Source organism: Carcharodon carcharias, chromosome 32 (assembly GCF_017639515.1).
Source record: "Carcharodon carcharias isolate sCarCar2 chromosome 32, sCarCar2.pri, whole genome shotgun sequence".
NCBI classification, from domain to species: domain Eukaryota; kingdom Metazoa; phylum Chordata; class Chondrichthyes; order Lamniformes; family Lamnidae; genus Carcharodon; species Carcharodon carcharias.
In genome coordinates, this window is record NC_054498.1 from 13,984,183 (window position 1) to 14,006,728 (window position 22,546).

The window sequence follows — 22,546 nt, forward strand, 5'->3', positions numbered from 1 at the left end:
AGATAGCACTCGGCACAAGGAGCCATAAAAGTGAAAGATGCAGCAGATTGATTATCACATGTCAGAAACAGCAAAGGCTGAAATAAATCTTTTACTTTTCATTAGCCAAGATAAAATTACTCCTGTATAAAGCACCAACCAGGCTGAGGGAAGCTGGGCTTTGTCCCAGTGTTGATGGCTACTTACTCGTGACATGCAACTTTGGATTCAGTCTTGGGATCTCTGTTACTAAGAAAGCCTGTCCTTGTATTTGTGTTTTGCTGAAAAAGGGGACATTGCTGTCCAAACTTTTTGTCTTGCACTTATCAGGACAGATGCAAGAATGCCAAATTTCAAACGGAGCAACAATTTATACTGCATGAGAAGTGGATGCCGATTGGTTGACAAGTCGATTCTGATTGGTTGAGGTGTTACCATGGAGAATGCACCAGGGAACTATCATTCCCCATGCTTTTGTTTAATTCAAAAAAGATGCAATGCAGGTACATGTTCCTTCTGCTTGCAGAGGACACATCCCTGTGTATGCATATGTGTACTTTCTAGAAAGCATAAGTGAGCTATATTGCAAGCCGGACAGATAATCTTAAATTGTCCTTGTATCTATTTAGCTCCTTTTGTGTCCTTAAGTTGTCCCAAAATGCTTCACAACCAGTGGCCCCAATATTTAAGGAGAATGTGCAGTGGAGTGTGACAGAGTGGGAGAAACTCGGTAAGGCTGGGGACGCGGAGGTTTTCGATTTTAAAATTCTTATACTTGTCTTCAAATCTTGCCATGACCTAATATCGCCTCATGTGGCTTGGTGTCACATTCTGTTTGATAACACTGTTGTGGAACACATTGGGGTGCTTTACTACATTAAAGGTGCTATATAAATGCAAGTTATTGTTAGACTGCTAAATTTAATGTCAGGACCCTATTATAATATTGTTCTTCCATTTCCCGCCCAGCAAATGGACAAGCTCACAGGCCATTATTTTTTTCAGCATGTTCTGCTCCAAAATGCAACAGCATGGCTGACAAGTCCTTCACTGGGCAGATTTTCATACCAACTCCTAAGTCGACAGGTGCAAACCCAATAAGATGTAATATCATGCTGCTGTATACTTGATTCCTTCTTTCTGAATATCACTCAGTGTGAGAACATGTTCGGACAAAGCTGCAGCTGTAAGAAGTGATTACAATTCACACACTGTCATAAAAGCTAACTCCTTTACTACTGCCTGTTAATTAGACTGGAAGAAACCACTTGAGTCTTCTCGAAGAAAGCTCTGAGCCCACCTTCAGAAACAGGATGGGCTGGAAAAGCAAGTGGGTTGTGAACCGCAGTGCGGTTGGATGAAGGGTTTATGCTTCTCCCGAGAGGGATTGAAGCATGAAGCAAAGCAGGATACATAAAGGATGAGTCTAGAAGACTGAACCATGGAGGAGGGAAAGATAGGATTGTGAGACCGAAGAAAGGAATGTTTGTATTATAAAGACAAACCACTGAGAAGAAGGGATACCGATAGAGGATTAAATTGGGAGAGGCGAGAGACTGTAATGGAGGATCAAAGTGTGCGCAAGGGAATGACAATGCTATAGAATTAAAATGTAGCAAAAGAAGATAGGAATCTAGGTCCACAGGTTGAAGAGAGGTTGAGAACAGACCAGTTCAATCAATGATCTGTTAGGGAATGATGGATTGAAGTATCAATAGGAAACAGCAGGGGCCAAATTTTAAGGACCCATCAAGGCAGGGCCAGCGAGCCATTCACTTTGGCAGGACTGCAACATTCTGCCAGTGTAAAATTACACCCCAGATGTATTTCATGCCAATTAATTTTAAATGTAGAGCATCATTATGTCCAGCAATTGCCCATATTGCCCACCTCATACAAACTAGACACTGAAATAATCCCTAATGTATCAATGTAAAGCTTCTCAGATGTCAGGAGCAACAACATACTTCTATCCACTCAGCCTTTTCTTTCTCCCCATTCTCTTTCTTTCTTTCCCGTCATGACTGCTTTAACTATTTAGGTGCGTCTGGGTCCTGTTGGGTTCTGGAAGCCACCAGCCCTTTGAATTTCAGGAGTAAGAATGTTTTCTGGTAAGCGGAAATCATCCCTTAAAAAAAATGCAGCTCAACCAAAATTAATCTTGGTCACAACCCTGTAGAAAGAGGTCTTGTGGTGCAGTGGGTAGCATCCCTGCTTCCCTGAGCTAGAAGCTCTGGGTTCAAACCCCACCCTAGAACTTGATTGCCAAGGAAGGTGTGTTCATGACACAGCCAAACAGGTTGGTTAGCCAGATGATGGAAAGGAAGTTGCAGCCTCTATCTTCACTATCCATAGCTCCAAAAATGAAACAGTCATGTTAAAAAAATGCATGTTGCCTCAGTAACCTGAGTGAACAACTCCCTGAGTGAAATAAAACCCACTACAACCCTATGTACTTGTGGAGGAGTTGAGAGAGTAAGAAGTGACTTCATTGAAACAAATAAGATCCAAGGGGCCTTGGCAGGTTGGATATGGAGAGGATGTTTCCTCTTGTGGGAGAATCTAGAACTAGAGGTCACTGCTTAAAAATAAGGGGTCACCCATTTAAAACAGAGATGAGGAGAATTTTTTCTGTCAGAGGGTTGAGAGTCTTCGGCACTCTCTTCCTCAAAAAGTGGTGGAAGCAGCCTCTTTGAATATTTTTAAGGCAGAGGGAGACAGACTCTTGATAAGCAAGGGGGTGAAAGGTTATCGGGGGAAGGCAGGAATGTGGAGCTGAGGTTATAATCAGATCAGCCATGATCTTGTTGAATGGCGGAGCAGGCTCAAGAGGCTGAGTGGCCTTCTCCTGCTCCTAACTTGTATGTTTGTATGTTTTCAAATGCATTGTAGTAGATCTCTTTTTTGTGTGACAGTGTAAAATGGATAATGTTGCGCTCACCAGGACGAATGCAAGAATGCCAAATTTCAAATGATCACAACAAATTGTACTACAAGAGAAAAGGGTGCTGATTGGTTCTCCATTGCTTTCTCCATGGCAATACCTCAATCAAGCAGAGTCGACTTACCAACAAATCAGCACTCTTTTCTCCTGTCGTATAAACTGTTGCAATCATTTGAAATTTGGCATTCTTGTGTTTGTCCTGATGAATGCAAAAGGATAAGTTTTGGCAACATGTGTCTTTTTTCAGCAATATTCATGTATCTATTCAGGGGTTCATGGCCTCTTCTCCTTTCAAAGTCTAATGTCAAATAAGGACCTTCTCACCTCCAAAGTAGGACCCATCCGACAACTTGGTCTCCTTATTGCCTTTTGTAAGGACACTGACAATCCCGTGTTGAATGAAGTACATCTTCTTTCCTATTGTCCCCTCGCGGATAATGTAGTCGCCAGGCTGGAAGACCTCGAAGAGTAGCTTAGTTAGCATGGATGTGACAAAGTTGGGATCTGCGTTGGCAAAGAGTGGCATGGAGGCCACCAGCTTCCTGCAGTTAAAGTTTATGATTTCCTGCCAAGAAGAAGGGAAAAAAATCAGAGTCAGATCTCAGGAACAGGCCATTCCTATGGCGTTACCATAAATGGTGGCTTTAGTGCTTTGACAGAGGTCTGAAGTTACTGAGACTCATGTACACTTCTGCTGTTCATTTGTTACCTCAGATGTTGACTTCATGTTTCAAATCCAGATCTGAACTTAAGCTGGAGGAGGCAATGGGAGATGCAACATTCAAGGGGACAGCGGCAGAAGGTGTAGATTCTGAGTGAGTGAGTATATTGGGGTTTAAAACAAATTGAGTTGGGAGGGCACAACATAATATGGGTTGAGGCCTAACTTCTGGCTAACCGTTTAGCTGAGCTGAAGAATTCACAGCAGGGTACACACTTATAAAAGTATGACAGCATTTGGGAAAGGGAGTTCTTTCCAATTTGACGATCTCACATTGCAAAGGAAGTCCAGTCATGGTTCCAAAAATTGGGGCCTGCAGTCTTTCATCCTGCTTCAAATCCATGCCTCCATTGAGTGTGTCTCTCCCAATATACAAATCTCAAGAACCAGCTCACAATTCGGAGAATTGTCTCAATTGGATCTGATAATGGGCTGAGGCTGTGCCAACAATGCCAGCATCAGCTATTAGGGCTGATTCTGCGATCCTCTCTTTATATAGTGAGGGACAGAACTCTCAGAGGAAAACAGATCAGGGGATTATAGACATGGAACCCATGACTTTCCGTCCATCTTGCAAGTGTCATCCTTTGCTGGGAGTGTCTGATCGAGAAATAAGCCAATATTCCAAGTTGAATGGATTCCACTTGTGAAGGGATGTGGGGAGGTGGAGAGTGTGGGGGGAAAGGAGGGAGCAGTGGAAGCTCAGGTGCTGAAGATAATAGTAACTAACCTGGTGAGAGCTTGGCAATGGCGTCTCCTATAGCCTTGTACAGTTGATCAGAGAGCTAGAACTAACACAGCTGTTAAGGTAGTGAATCTTTGCTTCAACATAGCCCCAAATCACATTCTCATAAAAGGCTTTGGAAAATTGTGAAAAACTTTATTCATTGATTTTTTTTTTAACCTCCTCTTCTCTTTTCTCCCAAAGACTTTGACTCAGACTGAATTACAGTTCCACAGATGTCAGGGTTAGGGGTTTACAGCCCTGCCACAGCCTCTCCCACCAGTGGATGTAGCGAGCCATTTAAATCTCCATTCAGTTTGGCAGGACGGTAACATCTCTCAGGGCAGGAGGTGTCATAAAACCCTGGCCCAACAGTTGGCTAATAAATCCCCCCAAGTGTTCAGTTTTTATATGCAATGCTTGATGATAAACATCAATTGAATATTCACGTGTTAGATGTCAGAGCCAAATTCTCATCTCACATCAAGGTGGATGCACTCTGAAAGAGATCGTCACTGGATAGAGATCGCAAACCAATTTTGGTCCCCTTCCAATTGAGGCCAATTGAAAGCCTGAGCTGGTGTCTGGGTTGAGATTAAATCTGTTCTGTGCAGCTTAATACTAAACTGAATGGTTCCTCTATCTACTGGATGCTTGTAGGAGCTCAGATCAGATTTTTGAATTGAGGGTGTCATGTTGCAAATTACTTCTATAAATCTTCAGCTGGTATCTTTCTTTCTTAAGCTTACCTTTGTTATGTTTCTTTTAAGCTTAAGACGACAGGCTGGAAATCTACTCTCAGCCCATCCTCCTTTTCTCAGAAGCTGCTGTAATTGGACAAGTGTGGCACAGGATGGATGTGGTTTTCCCTCCGTCTTTCTACAGCGCCTCCCCATGGTGGTACAACCGAGATCTGAGAGCAAGACGTTTACCCACTTCTCAAAATCTGAAGCACAGTGTGTTAGAGCTTCTTCCGCCCACCATTGCCTTTTTAGAAAAACTCAGTTCCCAAGAATTGTCATCCACATTAACCTCCTTTTGTTTGCTTTTAATTGACTAAGTGTATTTGAACTGTGATGACATAATGAGAGCGGGTTACCTGCAGGTACCACTGCAGGTCTGGGGAAGCACAGCTCATACTGAATCACCCCAGGACACAAATAGGAACGAGCCACTAATATTATTTTGGCTGCTGCTAAAACTGTGGATCTCAGAAATGCCTTCAGGCCGGGTCCTCCTTGGATGCCATCAGCCTTTTTTCAACACAAATGCACCAAAAATAGCACCAAAAAAAGAAACTGACAAATCCAGGCATAAAAAGGGTAAGGTTAATTCCTTTTCCATAAGGGTCGGATATCTCAAGTGGGAGTGGGACCTTTATAACGCAAGTCCCTCTTCAAGCTTGCAAAAGGTTTCACCTCTCCGTAAGGGTCAGAGGGCAGTTAAGTGAGCAGCGGGCTGCATCATTTTGATGCTAATGCCCTCAGCATTCAGATGGCAGAAGATACACTTCCCACAGGAGGAAATCTTTTTGGTCTGTTTTTCATTTCTGAGATAAGGCTGTTTTCACTGTAGAAGGTATCTTACTGAGCAGCCCTTCTGTGCACAAATAGTATTCTATCTTGTGGTTGGTCAATGTAAAATCAGAGTGCGCTTGGATCAGAAGCCACAGAGACTGTGTTGTAAAATACAGCCTGAGGCAGGCAAGCCCTTTTATTATAATTCATTCATGGGATGTGGGCATCGCTGGTTGGGCCAGCATTGCCCTTGAGAAGGTGGTGGTGAACTGCCTTCTTGAACCACTGCAGTCCACTTGGTGTAGGTACACCCACAGTGCTGTTAGGGAGGGAATTCTAGGATACTGACCCACCGACAGTGCAGGAATGGCAATATATTTCCAAGTCAGGATGGTGAGTGGCTTGGAGGGGAACTTCCAGGTGGTGGTGTTCCCATCTATCTGCTGCCCTTGTCCTTCTGGATGGTAGTGGTCGTGGGTTTGGAAGGTGCTGCCTAAGGTGAGTTCTTGCAGTGCATCTTGTAGATGGTACACAATGCTGCTGCTGTGCATTGGTGGTGGAGTGAGTGAATGTTTGTGGATGGGGTGCCAATCAAGTGGTTGCTTTGTCCTGGATGGTGTCGAGCTTCTTGAGTGTTGTTGGAGCTGCACTCATCCAGGCAAGTGGAGAGTATTCCATCACACTCTGAATTGTGCCTTGTAGATGATGAACAAGCTTTGGAGAGTCAGGAGGTGAGTTACTCGCCACAGGATTCCTAGCCTCTGACCTGCTTTTGTAGCCTCAGTATTTATATGGCTGTTTCTGGTAATGGTACCCCCCTGCACCAAGGGATGTTGATATGGGGAATTCAGCAATGGTAATGCCATTGAGTATCAAGGGATAATGGTTAGATTCTCTCTTGTTGGAGATGGTCATTGCCTGGCACTTGTATGGTGCTAATGTTACTTGCCACTTGCCAGCCCAAGCCTGGACAGGTCTTGCTGCAATTGGACATGGTCTGCTTCAATCTATGGTGTTAACTAGCATTAGTACCCTAAAGTGGCATTGCCTTCAATGTTTATTGTTATACATGGGCTTTGGCAGCCCATGTTAGGCCTCTGGAGGCATAGGTCACCAGCACAGGAGGTGGTATCTTCCCTTGTCCAGGACAGGAAAAGTGCTGCCAATGGCAAAGATAAATATTTGTTGCCAAGCTCCCAGCCTGCAGGTACAATGGAAGACCCAGAGCCAGAATGGGATAATTTGTCATACATTACAAATGGATCTTGAGGAATGTTGAGCCCATCGAAATTCTGGAGCATCTCACTAAAGAAGTTCCTTCCAAAGCTCAGATCTACTTTCCAAATTTTGACCTCTCTTCCATCTATAATATATACCAACTTACATTGCATTTCTCAAGGCCAGTCTCTAGGTTACAATGGGGATCTATTAGCAATGCAAACCAAGTCACTGAATGGTTACAGGAAGTGTGAATCAGAAAGGTTTGATCTCAATTGCCTGAAAACATTGAGTCAAGTTGGAGTAAACATTTCAAATGTCACGCCCCAGGCTAGAAGAGTAATCTGTTTAATTTCTCCTTACCTCACGGAGAGGATCACTCAACTCCCCAAGTATACTCTCCTCATCAAACATCTTGCCCTGAAATCGATGTTCGTAATAATCGTGGATTCGCTGGCGCATGTCAGCTGGCAGCTTGTGGAAGGACATGTACTGCTCCACTTGCTTGTACTGCAGAGGGGGAGAGAAAAGGTAAATTGCTGAACATTAAGCATATTTGATCAGTCACTGGTGCAAGGCAGCAGAACATTTAATGACCTGTACAATGTATCACTGATGATGGCCATAATTGGAATGGCTGGACCAAAAGACCTGACCAGAATCGGTGACTGAAGGCCAGAACCCAGCACATCCAGCCCTTAACCAGCTTGTTACCACCATAATGAAGTTACAATGGAAATACATTGAAACAACCCAATAAGGTAATCGTATTGTGCAAACCACAGCAGTCTCCATGGGCGGAATTTTCCCACATTTGCACGGTGCAGTAGCAGGCGGGCACAACGACATTTTACCCGCTGGCCGCAATAACGGGTTTTCACGCCATATCTCCCAAACCTTCCACGTTATTTATGCATTCCCAGGAACTATAACATTTCCATGGCAGGCAGGCTCTCATTTGCCAGCCCGCTATCAACCTGTTGCTGCATTACGCTGGGCACCATATTTAAAGTCCAGCCACAAGCACACATCTCAGTGCTTCCAGAAAACCACGGCTGCAGCTAAGACACGGCCCTGAAACTGAAGAAGGCTGTGGCCTCCAGGTTCAGCAGTGCTGCCCTCGAGCGCCTTTTGGATGCTGTGGAGGCCGGCCGGGATGTCCTCTACCCCTGCTCTGGCCGCAGGATGGGCAACACTAATCTGGCTTGGGAGGCAGTGGTCAGTGCCAACGCCCTTCCAAAGAGGATAGACACCCAGTGCCGGAAGAGGATGAATAATCTCCTCCGTTCCACCAGGGAAAGTCACTCTTCTCATCACTCTCAACTCACAAAGATCTCACACTGCTGGTTCAAGGGACAGCACCATTCACTCTCTCACACTCACCATCATTGTCCTCATCCCGTCCATGGGATCAATTATCACTCACACAGGCCAGGCATACTTATCATCTGTCCTGTTCTGCTGAAGGGTCATGAGGACTCGAAACGTCAACTGTACTCTTCTCCGCCGATGCTGTCAGACCTGCTGAGTTTTTCCAGGTATTTCTGTTTCTGTTTTTGTTTTGGAATTCCAGCATCTGCAGTTTTTTGGGGGTTTTTTTGTTTTTATATCATCTGTCCTGGCAGGTGTCCTGCTTACACTTTCTTCACCTCTATTCATGCAGGACAAGCAGACACACAACAAGAGGGAAAGGCCGCTGACTGGTGGCAGAATGCCTGAAATCAAAGTCCTCGTGGACTTTGAAAACTGAGCCTTCCAGCTGGCCGGCAATGATCGCGAACTGGTTTCCTGTTGTCGTTTGACCATATTGTACACTCACACCACCGATCATACCTGACACCAGTGGGCATGGAAAAATTCCACTCCATGACTTCTGACAAGCTTGACACATGATGACAATGAACTCTCAGGTATGATTTGGCCTCTATTTACATTGCAGAGGCACTTGAGTGCTAATGCCAAGAGCTCTGGCTCCTGTGGGATTATTTTTTTAATATATATGTTCATGGGATGTGGGCATCTCTGGCTAGGGCATTTAAGAGTCTGTGGGTCTGGAAACATATAAAGCCAGAGCAGGTAAGGAAAGGACAGCAGATTTCCTTCCCTAAAGGGCATTAGTGAACCAGGTAGATTTTTATGACAATTGGCAATGATCATCATTAGACTTTTAATTCCAGATTTTTTTTTAATTCAATTCAAATTTTACCATCTGTGGGATTTGAACCCTGGTCCCCAGAGCATTTCCCTAGGTCTCTAGTCTAGTGACAATACCACTATGTCTCCGCTGGGCAGCATCCAGAGGAAGATATCAACCACAGCAGCATTTGGAGAGACTGGTACCGACATACACACCTACATACAAGCACACATTTTAAAGTTGTGAGTTACAGCTTTATTTTCTGCCAGGTGCTTGGGATAATCTTAGCTCAGTGGAAGTTTAAATCTATCACTCAGCCTGTTTGTGACCAGAAAAAGGTGCTAAGCTCTTTCTCCAGGACACTAAACTAAAAGTAAAGTACTGCTGATGTTGGAAATCTGAAATAAAAACGGATAGTACTGGAAAAGCTCAACAGGTCTGGCAGCATCTGTTTTAAGTCCAATATGACTCTCCTTTGCTGCCATAGTGGCAGTTTTGTAAGGTAAATAATCTATTCAGCAAGGAATTATCTACATAACCACAGTCTCTGCACTCAAAATGGCTATTCAGCATGCAAAGCGCTTTGCGATATTTCTGTACAAATGTAGCTTTTTCCTTAACGAGCCTATATTTGACCCAAGGCTGAGATTGGTCAGTATGTAGTCACAGAAAAGGCATGAATGGGTTTTACATGAGCTCAACTGTGTCCACATAATACAGTGATAGAGCACAGAAAGAGGCCACTCAGCCCATCATGTCTGGAAGACAAACAGCCGATTTCTAGGCCGCTACAAACCCTGCTCCTTTACTCAGCTCCTGGATTCCATGCATCCTAAGCTCAGCACCCAGGCTCTCAGATCCCTGACCACTAGCCCTATTTGTGTTTCTGCTTCTTATTCATTTGTTGGGTCTGTTTAATTTTGTGCTTGGGGTTTTAGAAAGTGCTGTGCCCAGTACTATGGCTCAATGAAGAATAAACCCTAAATCAGAAAACCTCGATCTGTCAGTAACTGGAGAGAGTTGCAAATTAATAGGAACATGATTACATGTGACTTTTGTAGTATGAAAACAATAACCATTAAAAGAAATGGATTTCCTGCCATAACCCACTTATCTTTGTATTTTTGTTCAATCTCTGTAGGGAAAATGCAGAGACCGTTATCCATTCAGAAGCCAAAGTGAAAAAGCCTATTGACTCATTGTTACTCAGTCATCTGGTAGTACGATGATAAGAAAATTTTGGACTTTGGGTGCTGGTACCTACTGCCAGATTTGTGGAATCTCTTACTGCTGTTATTGATGGGAGGTCAGCCTGCAAACAGATGTGAGAGACACATCAACATAAGGTGCTCTGGGAATACGTTATCAGCGCAGAGCCTCAAACCTGTGCATCAATGGAATGGAGAAATCTATCATATTTCATGCAGACATCCAGTGGACAACCAGAATGAATTGGCTGTGGTTTACTAAATGTAAGGGGAGCAATTGAGAACTCTTTGTACATGTGAATGGAATTGTGGTGAGCAACATATGGAATTGCACTGGTAATGTTAACCTTGGTGACCTTTTCTCTTTTCTCTCCTCCTCTGAACCACAGAATTATTACAGCACAGAAGGAGGCCAGTTGGCCTCTCCCAGCTCTTTGAATGAGCAATTCAACTAATGCCACTCTGCCGTCTTCTCCCTGTAACCCTGCACCTTCTTCTTTTTCAGATAATAATCCAATTCCCTCTTGAATGCCTTGATTGAACCTGCCTCCACCACATTCTCAGGCAGCGCATTCCAGATCTTAACCACTCGCTGTGTGAAAAAGTGTCTTCTCCTCATGTCTCCTTTGTCTCTTTTGACAGTTACCTTAAGTCTATGCCCTCCCATTCTCAGCCCCTCCATCAATGGGAACAGTGTCTCCCTTTCCACTCTTTCCAGGACCCTCATGATTTTGGATACCTTTATCAAATCCCCTCTCAACCTTCCCTTCTCCAAGGAAAACTGTCCCAACTTCTCCAATCTACCTACGTAACTGAAGGCATCGCATCTTGCTGGGAGGTGGTTCAAATTCACCAGGAGATCTTGACTGCCATGCTTTATGTTTTAGGCCATACAGTGAGTAGCAATAGGCAACTAAACTGTGAGGGCATCTCAACCAAGACTAATTCTGCTCTCACCTGACATCCATTGGCACAGCAACAACAACAACTGGTACATATACAGCAGCTCTAACATAATAAAACATCCCAAGCAACTTCACAGGAGTGTTAATGGACTAAAGATTTGACAGCAAGTCAGGTAAAGAGACATATGGAGAGGTAACCAAAATCTTAGTGAAAGCAGTTATATCTTAGACCTGAAAGGAGGAGAGACAGGTAGAAGATATAGAGTTTCAGGGAGGGAATTTCAGAGCCCGGGGCTTTGGCAGCTGAAGGCATGACCACCAATATGGGGCAAAGGAAATTGTGGGTGTTCAATTGAAGCAGTGCAGAATCTTCAAAGGTTAATAGACCTGGAGGAGGTTACAGAGATAGGGACGAGCAGATTAAGCATGTCTTACCCAGCTAGAATTCGCACTCCAGCTGTTAAGAAGAGGGATTTGAACACAAGGATTGGAATTTTAAATTTGAGGCTTTGCTGGATTCGAAGCCAGTGTAGGTCAGCAGCTGGATTTGAAGCCAGTGTAGGTCAGCAGCTGGATTTGAAGCCAGTGTAGGTCAGCAGCTGGATTTGAAGCCAGTGTAGGTCAGCAAGCACACCAGTGGCTCACCAGGTCAGAGGCCAGGAGCAGGGTTCCCCTTCCTGATTTTAAAGCTAATTGTCACACCTTCTCTGCACACACGGGTGGAATCTTACAACCTAGTTGCAGTGGGGGTAAGTCCGTACAATGCGGCGAAACAATCAAAAGTCCATTGACTTCGGCAGCATCGGAAACTCCTGCGGGCGGGAGGGGCCGTAAAATTCCACCCCACAGCTCAAATCAGGTAGCTTCTTAATGTTGGTAGACAAACCTGAGAAGGAACATTATTATTTTTTATTCATTCATGGGATGTGGGTGTCACTGGCAAAGCCAGCATTTGTTGCCCTTGAAGCGAGTAGCTTGCCAGACCAGTTCAGATTCAACTACATTGTTGTGGGTCTGGAGTCATATTTAGGCCAGACCAAGTGATGATGGCAGATTTCCTTCCCAAAACCTAAAGGACATGAGTGAACCAGATGGGTATTTTTACAACAATCAATAACAGCAGGTCACCATTACTAAGACTAGCTTTATATTTCAGACTTATTCATTGAATTTAAACTCCACCAACTGCCATAGTGAACTCGTGTATCCAAAGAATGAGCTTGGGCTTCTAGTATTGTGTCATTACCACTATGCCACCATCTCCCCTAAGCACTTGAGTGCTGTAGATTGCACACTAGCTATTGCTTTGTCAAAACACTACATGTTTTAGCAAAAAGCTTCATAAAGGCTTTGTGAAGACAAAACCAATAACAAAACACACCTCTCCCACAGATAACATGCTGCTCGGGGTAATTGCTATCTAACAACAAGTGCTTGGATAATCTATGTACTTTTAGATTTGTCACCCCAGGGAAGCCAAATCTACAGACAAAGCGAGTTATTACTGTATACAATCATCACCTCAACAGCCTCACTACAATGTATCCAGCAACTAAAGCACTTTTGCAGAACACACTTTTTGGTGTGTAGCGTGAAAAATTATTGGGCAAGAAGGAAAATGACCAACACCAAAGGATTAAAGTAGGTCTCAATGTTCCCCATGTACAAAAAGTATTTTTGCTGGGCATTCATTGCCTGCACTAACAATTGCACGATCCTTTCAATTTTTTTCATTTTTAAAAATCTCAATATTCTCTTTCTGTGGCTCAGTGGGTAGCACTCACATCTTTGAGTCAGAAGGTTGTGTGGATTCAAGTCCGGCTCCAGGTCTTGAGTGCAAAAGCCTAGGCTGACACCGCAGTGCAGTACTGAAGGAGTGCTGCACTGTCAGAGGTACCATCCCTCGGGTGAGACGTTAAACTGAGGACCTGCTTGCCCGCTCAGGTGGACCTAATGGAAAGCAGGGGAGTTCTCCTTGGTGTCCTGGCCAGTAATTATCCCCCAATCAACAATAAACTGAGGTTCTGTCTGCCTGTTCAGATAGATGTCAAGGATTCCGTGGTGCTATTTGAAGTAGGTCAGGAAATTATAATGCGATCCTTGTCAATTTTCCTCTCTCAACTAATGGCACCCAAAACAAATTAATTTGACAACCTTCTCATTGCTGTTTGTGGGGTCTTTGTTTCAAATAATGATTTCCACATTTACCTACTTAGCAAGCCGTTGCATTTCAGTGTAATTTGTTGCCATTACAAGTTCTGCTACATATGATACATGTTGTAATTTCTGACATTATCACAGTAGCTACAGTTCAAAAACACTTCAATGGCCATAAATCGTATTAGGACATTCTAAGGTCATGAAAGGCGCTGCATAAATGCAAGTCTTTCTTTCTGTCAAGGTGCTATACAAATGCACAGACACTACAGCAGCATGTGAGACAATTCTGCCAGTAATCAGGTACAGGAGCATAGTGGCTATTGTAATCCAGAGACCTGGGCTAGTGAGCCGGTGACATGAGTTCGAATCCATCATGGGAACAGGGAACTTGAAACGCAATCAATAGATCTGGAATTAAAATCTAGCATTGATAATGCTGACCATGAAACCAGTGGGTTGTTGTAAAAACCTACATGTTTCACTAATATCCTTTAGGGATGGATACACAGATTGGCCTATACTGTATGTGACTCTGGGCCCACAGCAATGTGGTTGACTCTGAAATGGCCTGGCAAGTCACTCAATTGTGTTCACGAATGTAGCTCCCCACCAGCTCCTCAAGGGAAATTAGGGATGACCTGTGACATCCACATCCTGTGAATGAATAAAAAAAAAAGTTACAAATTATTGCTGTGATTGCATTTAGAATACTGTGTTCAGTCTAGTTGCTGCAGTATGTAAATGGTACTCTTCTTCTTCTCTTAGACAGTCCCTCGGGATCGAGGGTGACTTGGCTTCCTCTCTGGTTTGATGGCTCCGAGGCAGCTGATAAATCCAGTGTGCGTTCTGCAGGCTCGGCCACAGACGCGGGGCAGGTGGTACTTGAAGATCAGCCGAATGGAGGTTTGAAGGTTTGTGCGTTCCCTCCCAACACCTCAACTTTGCCTCAGCCTATTCCCAATGATGTCTCTCCATGTGCTTTGGCGTCTCTCTGAGTCACGCTTTCCCATTTTTGCTTGGTCACAAGCCAGGGTTTTCCAGCGTGCATGAGGTGTGTCTGTGTACGAAAACGATACTGCAGAAGAGCAACCAGTATGATGGAGGGAATGGAAGGATTGGAATATGAGAAGTGATAATGTAAATTGGGTGTGTTCTCACTGGAAAAGAGTAGATTGAGAAGTGATGTGATTGCTGCTTTTCAGATTCTAAGGAGGTCAGACCATGACAAGCTTATTTCATCTTGTCTATAACAGTAAAACCAGAGGCCATGGCCTGTGCTTAAGGGGAGTAAATTCAACACTAATCTGCAGAAACGGTGAGCATAGTGGCTAATCTAAGAGACAGATTCCCTAAATTGATGGTGAAAGCAGTTAGTAATGATTCATTCCAATTTAATTAGATAAATTCCTTTCAGAAAATAGTATTTTGGGATACATTTTGAGACACGACGTGCAGTGAGTGTAGCACATTCGGAGGAACAAGTGACCTTGGGTCTTGTGCTTCCCAAAGCTCTCCATCGCTGGGCTTCTTCATATGTCATGTCTGGGTTGGTTTGAGATGAATTGATAGAGATTGATATGATTAGTCAACAGCTCCATTACTGTCATAACAAGATGAGCCTTGACCTTTATTTGTCTAACAAAAGCCACGTTACTAAGTAAGGTCTCAGGAGGGACAATGCTGGCCTAGAAAGAAAATTGAGAAAGACCACTTGAAACATTCACACAGAAAAAGTCAATGTGGGCAGAAACAAAAGCTGAAAGACAAACTGACAAAGAGAAGTTTGCTCTCCTGTGTGGAGGATTAAATGCTGGCAACACATAACGGAATATAAGGCACAGAGGCTAGTGTTAGCGTTTCAAAGTCTGTTCTAATTTTCTATCCATGAGGAAAAGTGAAGGTTGAGGGGACGGGGTGACCTGTTGGGGGGGTCTTTAAGATTATGAAAGGATTTGCTAAAGTGAACATAAAGAGCGGAATTGTCCCAGATTTGCAGAAAGTGTGGGAGCCGGGGTGATGAAAATCATTTTACCCACCAGCTGCAATGGCTTCATGTCTTCAGACCAGGACTGCTCCAGGCAACAGATGGCCCCGGAAGCAAAGACGATGGCAGCCCCCCCCAATTTAGTGACACCCCTCTGGGGCAGATGCCGGACGCTGTGGAAGGCCACAGCAACGTCCTCTACCCTGGCTCTGGCTGCAGGAGATCCACCAGAGTCACCGATCTGACCTGGGTGGCGGTGGCAGTGGTGGTCAACACACCGGAGCAGAGAGGAGGTCAGCCATCCAGAGGAGTAGGAGGATGAGTGATCTCATCCGTTCCGTCAGGGTGAGCAACCACCAAACTGACAACAGCAAGAAGACATCCCGAACTGTGGGTGGAGTAGCCCACATTAGACCCCTCGCTCACATTGAGGAGTGTGCCATCACACTGACTGGTGAGGGCATGGACCATGCCTGCAGTGACAGTGAGGTCAGTGTCGAACACCCTCGTGAGGATCCTGCACCACATCATCCCTCTCTCTATACAACTGTGAGTGCGCTCTTTCCTGCTTTTGACTCTGCTGCCATACACTAATTATCTCTATTTTGGTTCACAGGGAGCTCTGCCAAGTGACCAACACCCTCAGCCAGCTAATCCCTCAGCTCAAGCCAAGAGGACGCCTCTTCCATTGAAGAGCTGGAAATAAGCAACCTGGAAGACCTGTCAAGGCGCTTACCCCAACCATCCACCAGCACAGAGGCACACCTTGGTGGGAAGTAGATCTTGAGCAGGCTCAGGTTCATAATCTGATGCTTATCGCATGGTCACCTGTCCACAGCAGGAGGAGGAAGGTTCAACTGAGCTCTCCAGCTCTCAGAGGACTGCTGGGGAAGAGGCATCTGTGATGTCCGGGTCAGGTGACAAACCTCTGAATTCGGCCTCCCAACTAATCGTGGACAGTCAGCAGAAAGTGGGAGAACATTACGCAGAGCTGTTGGAAGCCCTCAACATAGTGGGTCGCGAGTCAGAGGAATGTGTCCGCCTGCTTTCTGACAAAGTGATGCCCACATGTGCATGCATGGAGGTATCCATGGAAAGGATGGAAGATGCCACGGAGACCCTGGTTCAGCACAATGTGGAGATGCGTGCAGACGTGCACTCCATTGCAATAGCCATGGGTGAGTTCCTCCAGTGGCAACGCGAGAAGGGCACGGGGCACCTCGAAGTCCCTGCATCTCCTACCCCTCAAGGAGTCAGGCTGGGACCTCGGGCACTCAAAAGGATGAGGAGCGGCAACAGACATCCACTCAGGAATTTCAGAGGCTGTCCATTCCCTCTGAGTCCCCTTTGTTTGTGACCCCCACCCTTAGTCTCATCCTCTGTCACTGCAGGGGGAGCAACTGGCCCACAGGAGGACAGCCAAAGCAAGGCAGGACCCCCAAGACCTCAGTTCTCCAGAGGACGCACACCGATATCATCAGAGGCAACAGGTCCAACCATTGCACAGGCTGTCTCCACCCCTGCTGCAGATGTCAGGGCAGCACCTAGAAGAAGTGGTAGGCCTAGAAAATTTAAGAAATTCTTATCACAAGTAGTTGCACATGTGAACACATTTTGTCACTTTATAAGCTGAAAATATATTCACTTTCACTGAATAATGTGTAATGTTGCCTTTCAGCTTCATTAACAGGCTTCACAAGACCTCCCACTGTATCCCCTATTAGCAGTTCAGCTGCATGTACCGTCCCACGAGTGATTCTGGAGGGAGAAGTGTGTGTGTGTGGGAGGGCCTGTCGGAGCCTCGTGCAAACCTCTCCAACGCTTGCGGAGCCTTCATCCATCACACTCATCTCACTGCCCTGAGCATTTTCCTTGCTGCCTGCTGGGATTGACTTTCAGGTGTCCATCTGAGCCGACCTGCATCTCCGCCCACCCACTGACCTCTCTCCCATGCAGCACCTGTGTCCGTCCAACACAAGGCTCCGCTCACTTTCAATTTCTGCGAAATGGTAGTTATCAACTTTATCATCAGCTCCCCTGTCACCTATGTCCTTTCCCCCATCATCGACCCCCCTGGCATCACCTTCCACCTCTCCACCGTCACCTACCTGAACCCTTGTCTTTTCAGGGTGTCCAGGTGAACATACATGTTCCCTTTCCTTCCTGACAATCCCACCCCCATCCACATTGACATCCCCGACCTCCTCCTTCCCATCCCCAGGGTCCATGTCTGCCTCCAAGTCTCCACCAACCACCCTTGCCATCCCTTCTACCGTTACCGATGCATCCCCACCTTCTTACCCTATCAGCTCCTTCTGCCCCTTCTCTCACTCACCATTCCCTCCTACCATGCCCATTCTCAGTTCACCCCCCCCAGGTGGCAGTCATTGACTCCACAGGCCCTTCCCTTCCATGTTCACCAGGACATCCCCACCCTACTCCCTCTTCCACCCTTACTCCCGGAAACCTTTCCCCATCTGAACTCTGTCCTCCCCTCGGACAACTCTCCCACTCCAAACTCCTTCCCCACTCCAAACCCCTTCCAGCCCCAGACATTTTCTTCCCCCCGGACACCTTCCCCACTCCAGGCTCCCTCTTCTCCCCCCCACCGGATGCTGTCCCACTTCCGAACACCCTCTCCCCCCGGACACCTTCCCCCCTCCGAATTTCTTCCTCTCTCTGAAATTCCTCCCTTGCATCTTCCTCCCCCTTCAGACCTACTCCCCTACTTGCTGTATTCTCCCCCGTTACACCCTCCTCCCCCATACTCCCTCCTCCCTCCCAATTTCGACCCATCCCAAACTCACCCCCCAACACCTTAGACCCTCCCTCCCAACTTCATCACTCTAATACCTTCACCGGCCACCAACCCCCTTCCCCCTCCCCTCCCGGTACACCTTCCTCTCCCACTCACGGCTGAACCTTCCTCTCCACCCCCCTCGCCGATCATCTGTAGCAGCTCACGGCCAAGACCATGATGTTCCGAAGCAGGCCCAAGACGTTTACCGGGACATCATCCCACCTCCATGAGCTGCTTCACGGTGGAGAATCCACCCAGAATGCAATGCAGATGTTCCTCAAGGGTCCAGTAGCTGTAGGACTCCAGCATCATCTTCTCCTCGGATGTCCGGGACCTGAGCAAGGCCCTAATGGTGAGTCCCGACTTCTGTACATCTCATTTGTCCAGATATATTCCGGACCGGTGTGTTTTTCCGCTGGCGTAACAGTAAATCGGGCGTGGGGGGATGATTCCGTTCGGGCCTTGCTTTGCATCTCATTACTGGGATGCTAATCGAGATCACACCGACACCAGCAGACGATCCTGCTGTGATTTTACGCTGGTGTGAAACCAATTTCTGCCCCTCATGCACCCCCTGCCTGCCATGTCAGGCAACGCCAATGGGACCAGATGATCCTGCCCAAAGATGTTGATTCCAGTTATTTTGGGGAGACTAAATCTAGAGGTCATAAGTATAATATAATCAATAACAAACCTAATATGGAACACAAGGGAGACTGGATGGAACTCACAGCCAGAAGGATAAGTGGGGGTGAATAGTATACATTTGAGTGGAAGTTAGATCAACATTTGAGAGAGATAGGAAAAGAAGATTATGGTGATAGGATGAGATAACAAGGGTAATATGATGAGGGCTGGGAGGAGGCTTAAGTGAAACATAAAGACCAGCATGAACCAGTTGGGCTGAATGGTCCGAACATTCTATAGAAAAATGGACAAAGGATAGAGTCAGCTACCATATACAGGCACCAACCACACTGTTCTAGCAATACAACTTCTAAATTTACTGTTAGTTGCCACAATTAAACCTTGCTATTTGATGTGAACAATGGCCTGACCTCTCTTGCTATCATTGGAGATTTGATGCTAAAATATCAAACAGGCACTTCCTGCAGCGCCCTTGTTACATCCAAATCAAAATCAAATCTTGTAAAACTGTTCTAGGAAATCAATCCTGCTGCTGGACAGTTCTGATGACTGCCATCGTTACATCTAAGTTAAAATGTACAAGGGCTGATCTTTCTCTTTAAGTGTCTAACAGCGGCTGCACCTCACTGGAGAAAGTTAACTGCACGTTTCCTCTCCTGGTGCCCTGAGGTGAAAGCCTGCCCCCTGGATGGATTGAGGACCTGAAGGTCAGAGGTGAATGAGCATTAAATGGGGGCCCCTAGCTGCCTATTGAAGAGGATGTAAAGGGTCCCTCCTGCGCTATTCACAGAAGAGCAGGAGCATTGTCTCAGGTGTCACAGGCCAACCTTTATCCATCTCTTCTTTTAAAAAATTTCCTCTTTGTGGGATCTTGCTGTGCCACGTCAGCTCACAAAGTAACAGTGACTGTTGCTCACATTACTTTGGGATGTCCTGAGAGTGGGAAAGGTGTTGCATCAGCGCAAGCCCCTTCTCTCAAGAATGAAGCCGGCACTGAAGTACCAAAATGAAAAGGGAACTTAATCCTGTCCTTCCAAATGCTTCATAAAATATAGCTGCAAGTCTAAATTTCCGAAAACATACCATTTAAAAATAAGAAGACAAAGGAATGAGGGGGCGAGAATAATTGTGCTGATAAAATTTTTCATTAAAATTATCTGACTTTAGTATTCAGTGATTAATTTGAAGTATTAAAAAATCTCTATTACTGTAATTATTTTGTTTCGCATCGCTGGCCAGCCCAGCATTTGCTGCCCATCCCAAATTGCCTTTGAAAAGCTGATCGTGAGCTGCCTTCTTGAACCACTGCAGTCTACATGGTGTAGTGGGGGAACTCCAGGATTTTGACCCAATGACAGTGACGGAACGACAACATAGTTCAAAGTCAGGATAGTGAGTGGCTTGGAGGGGAACTTGAGGTGATGGTGTTCCCACACATCTGTTGCCCTTGTCCTAGATGGTAGAGGTCATGGAAGGTGCTGTTAAAGGAGTCCTTTGGCGCATACTCCTGCGACTGTGCATCGGTGGTGGAGGGAGTGAATGATTGTGGATGGGGTACCAATCAAGTGGGCTGCTTTGTCCTGGATGGTGTCAAGCTTCTTGAGTGTTGTGGGAGCTGTGCTTGTCCAGGCAAGTGGAGAGTATTCCATCACACTCCTGACTTGTGCCTTGTAGATGGTAGACAGACTTTGAGGATTCAGAAGGTAAGTTACTCTCTGCAGGATTCCTAGCCTCTGACCTGCTCTTGTAGTCACAGTATTTATATGGCTAGTCCAGTTAGGTTTGTGGTTAATGGTAACTCCCAGGATGTTGTTAATGGGGGATTCAGCGATGGTAATGCCATTTAATGTCAAGAGGAGATAGATTCTCTCTATTAGCATTTGTTTCAGAAAGTTTTAATTCATTCTTAAGGTTACTGGCAAAGTTGGCATTTGCTGTCCTCATCCGTTGCCATGAGAAGGATGTGGTTGGCCTTCTTCTTGATTAGCTTGGCAGTTTGATACAAGTGAATAGGTTGCTACGTGACTTCAGAGGGTACATATGACCATATGAATTAGGGTAGTTAAGACACAACCATGCTGGAGTCACATATAGACCAGTCAGGGTAAGCATAGCAAGTCTCCTCCCTAAAGCACAGTCATGAACCATAACCTGATTGCCTCAATTCAATTTTCAAACGGTCATGGTGGGAATTGAATTCATGTTCTAGGGACGGTTGGTTCCTTAACGTGATCACTACATCATCATAATGTGTGGTGCATGAGTTGAAAGCTGACAAACTGACCAGCTCAAAGAGCTCATTCAACAAACCTATCAGTTTTCAATGGGGTAACCATTTAAAATTAAAAACATCAGTTCACAATCAAGGTTTCACTAATGTATGGTCCCACAGACAATCTTTTGAGTCTTTCCCAAGTGACCATCCTTGGAGTGTGATTGTAAACAACAACAAAAACTTACATTTTTATAGCACCTTTAATGTCATAAAATGTTCAAAGGCACTTCACAGGTAAAACAAAGTATGTCACCAAGCTACGTCGGCATATCTAAGGTCAGATGACCAAAAGCTTGGTCAAACAGGGTTTTAAGGAGTGTCTTAAATGAGGAAAGTGAGCTAGAGAGACAGAGGTATGGGAGGATGTTACAAAACCTAGCACTTTGGCAACTGAAGTCATGGTCACCAATGATGGAGTGATTAAAATCAGGGATGTTCAAGAGGGCAGAATGAAAGGAGTGCAGGTATCTCAGAGGGTTGTGGGGCTGGAGGTGGGTGTGGGTGGTGGAGGGGGGGTGGTGGGGAGTGGAGTGGAGGGGGGTGTGGGTGGGGGGTGTGGGGTGGTAAGCCGCCTGGCCCCCACCTCATAACGTTCTGCCCGTGGCTTCTGTAACTGTGAACGTAAGTGAATAATACCATCTACGGCCACACAGAACTAATGGCGATTCATCAGAACCTTCCAGAAGGTGAAATTCTGCGCATTTAATTTTACTCTGAGTTGTGCTAGGTGTTCTCTGTGGATTCTTGCTCCGTCCCTCATGCCTGCCAATTTTCAGTACCAACCACAATCATCAGACAGAGGTGTCTAATTTAGTCATTTCTCTCATTTCAGCATTGAGCTGTGGCCTCCCAGGTTTATTGGTTTCCGTGATATAAGCCAGTTGTCCCTTAATTTACTCAGGTCTAATTTACAGATCACTGCTTGGGGATTTGACAGTCTAAAAACAAGGAGCAAGGGAAAGCTGAGTTAACACATTGTGAGCCAATGAGTGAGATGGATATAAATATGAAAGAAAAAAAATGACCTTATTGAAAAATATAAGATTCCAAGGGGGCTTGACTGAGTAGACGCTGAGAGCATGTTTCCTCTTGTGTGAGGGAATCTAGAACTGGGTGGGGGTCACAGTTTAAAGATAAGGGGTCTCCCACTGAACACAGAGATGAGGAGGGATTTCTTCTCTCAGAGGGTTGGTGGTCTTTGGAATTCTCTTCCACAGGGAGCAGTGGAGGCTGGGTCATTGAATACATTCAAGGCTGAGTTAGATACTTGATCAACAAGGGATTTAAGGATTATGGGGCACATGCAAGGAAATGGCATTAAGGTCA

At 45.5% G+C, this 22,546-nt stretch overlaps 1 protein-coding gene across 1 annotated transcript in view; it reads right to left on the reverse strand.

Moving 5' to 3' along the window:
• LOC121271970 (potassium/sodium hyperpolarization-activated cyclic nucleotide-gated channel 1-like) overlaps positions 1 to 22,546 on the reverse strand; it is a 315,889-nt gene that overhangs the window by 55,002 nt on the left and 238,341 nt on the right. The window contains exons 5-6 of the mRNA XM_041178229.1: positions 7,467 to 7,613; positions 3,248 to 3,488 (exon numbers count right to left, since the gene is read on the reverse strand). Coding sequence (XP_041034163.1) covers positions 3,248 to 3,488; positions 7,467 to 7,613 — 388 coding nt within the window. The remainder of the gene's footprint in view (positions 1 to 3,247; positions 3,489 to 7,466; positions 7,614 to 22,546) is intronic.